Here is a 6,928-nt window from a genome sequence, read left to right as displayed (position 1 = left end):
AAGCCTGAATAATAATATATATTAATAATAATAATAATAATAATAATATATACACTTGTATCTTTGATTTTTTTTTCCTTCAAGATAGTGGTTTTGTTTCTTTTGGATATATACCCAGAAGTGGGATTGCTGGATTGGATAGTATTGCTATTTTTGATATTTGGAGAAACTTCAATACTGTTTTCCACGGTGGCTGCACTAATCTACATTCCCTCCAACAGCACATGAGGGTTTTCTTTTGTCCACATCCTCACCAGCATTTGTTACTTCTTGTCTTTTTGATAATGGGCATCCTAACAGGGGTCAGATGATACCTCATGGAGGTTTTGATTTGCATTTCCCTGATGATTAGTGACGTTGAGCACTTTTTCATGTACCTATGGGCCATTTGTATGTCTTCTTTGGAAAATATTCAGGTCCCTTGCATATTTTTAAATTGGGCTATTTGGCTTTTTTTTTCTATTGAGTTGTATGAGGTCCTTGTATTTTTTGAGTGATAACCCCTTATCAAATATGTGATTTACAGATATTTTCTCCCATTCCATAAGTTGCCTTTTCATTTTGGTGATGGTTTCCTTTGCTGACCACTTTTCAGCTTCATGTAGTTCCACTTGTTTATTTTTGTTCTTGTTGCTAGGCATTTTTTAAAATGTTTGTTTTGGAGAGAGAGAGAAAGCACAAGTTGCGGAGGGCCAGTGAGAGAAGGGGACAGAGGATCTGAAGCTGACTCTGTGATGACAGCAGAGAGCCCTGCCATGGGGCTCGAACTTGTGACCCACAAGATCATGAAGTGAGCCAAAGTCAGATGCTTAACCGATTGAGCCACCCAGGGGCTCCTTTGTTGCTAGGCATTTTAAAGGGAGCCTCCACAATGAAGGTTCAGAACAAACCTCGCACATCTAAACATCTTACCCAAGGCTGGCTTCCCCTTTTGTTATTTAGTTCCCACTTTTAAGAGCCTGATATGGTTTAAACAGTGTAATTAGTGGCCCTCACACTCTAAGGCTACACTGCTTGGCAAGGAAACCAAAACAGGTGTCATTCAGGAGGCTTAGTTCTTATTAGGTGGTGACTGATAAACTTGTTTCATAAGCAATTTGTAAAGTGCCTACTCTAAGAGCTCTTCTGTGCAAAGCATAATGCTAAGCCCTTAGCAGGGCTAAGACAGAATAGATAAGGTGAGACTCTGGGCCAGGAGGACTATGAGACTCTCTTCTGGACCAGCCACTCTGTAAGGCTGGGGACATTCCCCCCAGCCACCCCAGTCAGTGTGAAGTAAAGGGATATGTACTCCAACTCTGTGCTCCCAAACTGGTCATGCACCTTCTGGTCTGTGAACTGGTAAGAATAGGAAGTATTTAGAATTTTGTATACCAATCTGACATTGCTGTAACATTTTATTGTATTTTATAAAACTTTCCATCCACCGAGGATTCGGGGAGGGGGGAAGCTCTGATCCTTCACCACAGACCATTTGAGAACCACTGCCCTACCCTGAATGTCCCCAAGCCTCGCTGGCCTTCGTTGCCATGTGTGGTTGCATTAGCACACGAACTCACGTGTTCCTGGTTCTTGGTCCCTTGGCATTTGCACAGCCCCCCCTCCCCACAATGTCCATGTAGCCTACAGGTCTGGGGTCCTCTGGAAATGTCTTGTTTGTTCAAGAACCAACTTCTCCCCCCACGCCCCCAGAGGAGGGCGCTGCCTCCTGTTTTGTCGGTGTGCACAGCCAGCTCCCCGTCCTGCACTCTGAGCCACATACACACAGTGCCACATGCACACACAGTGCCACACGCACTGCCATTGCCTTTTATCTATGGAGATCAGTAAGCCGTGCAGGACCAGGCGAGGACCGGGGAGCCCATCTCATTTTGTTTTCCTCCTTCATTTCCAGCCCCGGTGGACAATCACATCCTTAAAAAGATGCCTTCGTGATCACTAGCCCCTCGCAGCACAATTTCAAGCTAGAGCTGTCCAGTCCCCCTGTGTTTTCCAGAATTTTCGGGGCTCTATAAGGATCATTTTGTTACAGCCTTCATATGTTTCATACTCAAATGCCTGTTTTCATCTTCACTTAGGTTCCACGAAACCACTTTCATCTGGTGACCTGAGAGCTGTGACCAACGACGCAGGCAGCACAAGAAACAGAACTGTAACTTTTACGGTTATAAATTCCCCTAGACTCGGGAGGTTGGTGCGAGTAAATTCTGACAACAGCACAGAGGATGTTTCCGTGTTTACACAGACTCTGGTGAGTCCTGACGTCTGTGCAGCTGGGCAGGGCTGGGTGGCTGCGCAGGGCGGCTCCGGCTCCCTTCACCGGGTCAGACCAAGCCCACACGCCCCTTTGCCCAGGCAGCTATGCAGTTCAAACCAGACACTTTGTAGTGAGCACAGGATGACACCATTGTCAGAACACTCTAAGCAAATCCAAACTCTGTGTCTAACAAATAAAAAGGGATCCTTTTATCCCGAAGACAGATTTAAAAGGAAACCCAAAGCAGAGGAGTGGGAGTAAATCCTGCAGGACATGTCTGGGTAACATTTATATTTAAAAATGCATAAAATTATAAACATCGTTTAGTTTTGTATTGTTATGTGTGTGTATATAAATATGTATTTAATCTGTATCCAGAACCATCTGTTTTCAACCTCACTAGCACTTTACTACCACCACCACCACGTACCTTTTTTATTTAAGTGGATAAGCTTTCTTGAATATAACTACTTCTTGCTTGCTGTTCACCCTTCTTTTTCCATTCTTAAACAGTGTATACGTGGATTTGAGAGCTAATTTGGCTGTAGATTTACCCGGCTAAGCAATTAAAAAAATCTAAAGCCATGTTTAGCAAGAGTGTCCACCTTTAACCTTAGAGCCATTTGTCTCCAGTGTAATGTAGAATTGACTCTGGCTTTTACCTTGTAATTGCCGTTGTCCGGGGTGCTTTTAAGGGAGCAGATCATGAGGCTAGTGCAATCTCTGAATGTAGCACTGAAAAGAAGAAGTATGTATTCTCTAGTTTACAAATGTACTCTGGAGGAAGAAAAAAAAGGTTAGGAGGAAAACGATAGTCTGTGGGGAGCTTAATGCATCAGCACTTGCCCAGGGTCAGTTTGCATTTTAAATAAGGACAAGAATGAGGGGCCCCAGGGTGGCTGAGTGGGTTAAGCATCTGACTTCGGCTCAGGTCATGATCTCGCGACTCGTGGGTTCGAGCCCCGCCATCGGGCTCTGTGCTGATCCCTCAGAGCCTGGAGCCTGCTTCAGATTCTGTGTCTTCCTCTCTCTGCCCCTCCCTGCTCATGCTCTCTCTCTATGTCAAAAATAAATAAGCATTTAAAAAAATTCAAGTAATGACAAGAATGATATCAGTCCTATAAAGATGCCTTGGCTCTTGCCCTTGATCTTTAAAAAACAAAACAAAACAAGACAAACCCACTTTTTTATGGTGATTATTTCAAGCATTAATTCCCACTGGTTTTCACTGCAAATATGCAATATTTCAGCTGAATGGGGCATAACTAGGCTTTCGTGAATATGGTAGCCAAGACCCACAAGGTTATGCTGCAGTAACAAACAACTCCCAAATCTCAATGACTGACAGCAACAAAAGTTGATTTCATGCTTACGCTGTATATGGGCTGTGAGGTGCGTGTGGGTCTGCTGCATATCCCTCCTTTATCCAGGACCCAAGGGGAGGGGCCAGCCCCTCTCTTGGACATTGCTGTATTTGCAGCAGAGGAAAAAGAAGTGATGCTAGAAACACACGATGGTTCTTAAAGTTTGTGCTCAGATGTGCCAGGTATCACTTCTGCTTGCATCTCATTGACTAAAAAAAGTCACTTGAGCAAGCCTGTCAGTGGGGTGGGGAAGGACAGTCATCTCACAGAAAGAAGGCCCTGGATAATTGGAAAACAACAGAACACTCTACCATAGTGGGCTAACCTAGTAATCTGAGAGTTGTTTATAATACATTTTCCTGTGAAAACAAACCACTTTTAAAATACAACACCATTGTAAACAGGAATTAAAACCTCAAACTAGTTATAAGGCTTGAGGGCAGGCAATAAAAGTCTTGATTGATTAAAATCCAGTTATTTATAAGGTTTTTATTTTTCCTCTCATTATCCCTTTCAGTTTAAGAACCAAGAGGCAAGTGTCAAGAAAACATATTAGCAGTGGCAGGTGTTGGCTGGAGCAAGTGAGGTGTAAGACTGGGGCTCTGGGCTCAAAGGGCCCTGTAAAGGGGTGTCTGGGACCAGCGGGCTTGGGCCCAACTGTTGGTCTTTCCTGTGGAAATAGGGCAGGCTCGTCTGGAAACACAGCCTGGAACAGTGTCACGAGTCAGGCAGATTGAGAGAGGAGTTTTGTTGTTCTTGAATGGACCAGGTGTGTGGCTCTTCTCAACCTGCAAGGCCTTTTCCTCTCCAAGCCCAGCATCCACCGTGCCAGCAGCCCGGCCTAGTGCTTTTGACTCAGGACAAAGGCGGGCTCCTTTTATTGTATACAAAGTCCCAGATTGTGTGTCAAGCCTTTGATGTGAGTATATTCCTGGACACGACAACTCTTGGGTCCTTGAGCAGAGCATAGGATGGAAGGCAGTATGTAAGATGTACTTAGAGAATGTAGAAATTCAGCTCAGTGGCCCACGCTCTGTGTCTGTGGTATATGAGTGTGAAACAAACACCTCATTTATGAATCAGGCGCCCTGTGGCTGCCCCTGGATTTCCTGCTGACTGTTCGTGGCTGAGGACAAGTCTCTTGACCTCTGCAATCAGACCTGGGTTAGCTCTGTGAGTTAGGGCATATTACATATCTTGTAAACCCCAGTTTCCTCATCAGTAAAATGAAGAAAACAGTAGCAATGATCATTGAAACCATTTTGAACATTCATCATGTCCCAGGCATTGTCCTAAGCTTTCTTCTCTACTACTCATGATCTTAACTTACAGGCTGGGATCCTAAAGCACAGGGAAGTTAAGCAACCTTCCCATGGTTACACAGCTCAGCGGCAGCCAGGTCTGAACTTGAACCCAGGGCTTCTGACACTAAGGACCCAGGGGAAGGATTCTCCCATGCTTCTTTGCTACTGCAGCAAAGTTGAGGTGGTTTTGCAGGATATATTGGGCTAAATGCCTATGAATAAATGTCGTAGAAATACCCTGACTATTCTTCCGCTACAATAGTCATAAAAAAGCATCAATAACATGGGGAGAGGAGACGGTATGCTGAGAAAACTCTGTAAGATAGAAACCAAAGTGTTAAGTCTGACTCAGTATGTGTGTGTGTGTGTGTGTGCGTTTCTGAGAATGGAAATAACACATGCTTATTGTAAAAATAAAATGAGAAAACATTAATGTGGTGCATCTATATTGGAAAAAAACAGGGCACCATCAATAAATTCAGTACAACTGGCATTAATCTGAAGACATTCCAATTCTGTTTAGCTCATGTGTTAAAAAATATACAGGTTTTTTTGTGACTTGGGAAGAGGAAGACACTTAGTATTTATCTTCCTAGCTTTCCCATTTTTCTAGATCCTCTCTCCTTTTTCACATGCAAATAGAATGTAAATCTTTTCCTAAAAACTGCAGTTTTATGGCCTCTGTTGAATAGGATACTGCTGTACTCTCGGCCATTTTATCATGACTCAGATTTACTATCCAGTTGCTCCAAAACGATTTGAGACATAAAAGAAGTGGCGGAGGCAGGCTTTGGAGGTGATGAAGATAATCAAAACCTTTTCTCTGGAATTACTTAACGAAGACATTTATCAAGCACATATTACATGCTTTGATTAGCCCTCTTCACTCTAGTTGGTGAAAAGAGATATGACTCAGGCAGGAATCAAGTTCAATTGTAAAGGGAGTTTGGAACTATTCAGCCGTGTTCATGTAAGCAAATGGCTTTGGTTGCTTTCTGGCATTCTATGCCAGTTTTTCTGATTTCAAATTTTCAAATTTCAGTTAGCCAATAACCTGCTAAAGTGTCCAATTGGGAGAATGTTTTAGGCAGTCCATGTTTGAGTTCCCTTTCACACCTTTACCTTAAAGGACTAAATTGTTTCCAGGCCTCTACCATTCTCAGTTGGGGAAGTAAAGCCACTGTGTCAGTGTGCACATAAAACCCACACCCTTTCTTGCTTTTTTGATGGATACACAAAAACGAGCATTTTAATCAGAGGCTCTGGATGGTTTTAGCTTGTGAAAGAAATCTAGACACTCCATTATGCTTAATGTCATACTTGGTCAAAATAATTGTAGGCAGTTTGTAATTTGTTATGTGATAGCTCAAAATATTTTCTTATCCCAGGGTAAACTCACCATTTTTTTCAAACCATACCATATCAGCCTCCCAAGATAATCAAGTAACACTCTTGTTTTTCACGGTAATATCACATCTGCCCAAATTGGAAAAACTAAATCACAGAACTTGTGCTGAAAATCTTCTATCCTGAACAATTAAACATGCACAGAGAACGTGAATCATCACATTTTATGAAATGAAAACTTTTTACAATTGTAGACATGTATTGTTCATTTCAAAGAATGTGTGAACAAAGTGCGAATCGAATTCTATAAAGCGCTCGTCTCTTCCAAGGAGAGCACAGGGCTAATTGAGCAATTTTCATTCTGGTGCTTGCTTAGATAATTTGGAATCATTAAAAAGCAAAGTGTTCTGGTTTTGAGGTTTCTAATGGCTGGCTTTTTTCTTTCCTATAAAGCCAGTAATTGCATCTTAGCCATTGTGCCCTTTGGAGGCACGATCATCCATCTTCATCTCCGCCGCTGCAACACAAACACAGGCTTCCAGTGCCACACTTAGAAAACAATACAATGGACTCTGTGTTGTGAATTTCATCCAGTTACCTCTTCTTCCAGAGTCTCAGTCTGTTGCTCAAGATAACACTCACATTTTAAGAAATTG

The 6,928-nt window shown here is 42.7% G+C and overlaps 1 protein-coding gene across 1 annotated transcript in view; it reads left to right on the top strand.

Moving 5' to 3' along the window:
• Window positions 1-6,928, top strand: part of LOC144222026 (chondroitin sulfate proteoglycan 4-like) — a 50,522-nt gene that overhangs the window by 31,419 nt on the left and 12,175 nt on the right. Inside the window, exon 9 of the mRNA XM_077752512.1 lies at window positions 2,079-2,251. Within this exon, the coding sequence (XP_077608638.1) occupies window positions 2,079-2,251 (173 nt within the window). The remainder of the gene's footprint in view (window positions 1-2,078; window positions 2,252-6,928) is intronic.

This window comes from Crocuta crocuta, unplaced genomic scaffold (genome assembly GCF_008692635.1).
Source record: "Crocuta crocuta isolate KB4526 unplaced genomic scaffold, BGI_CrCroc_1.0 scaffold181, whole genome shotgun sequence".
Taxonomy (NCBI): domain Eukaryota; kingdom Metazoa; phylum Chordata; class Mammalia; order Carnivora; family Hyaenidae; genus Crocuta; species Crocuta crocuta.
The sequence above is the reverse complement of the archived record's forward strand: the minus strand, read 5'-3'. Positions and strand labels throughout refer to the sequence as shown.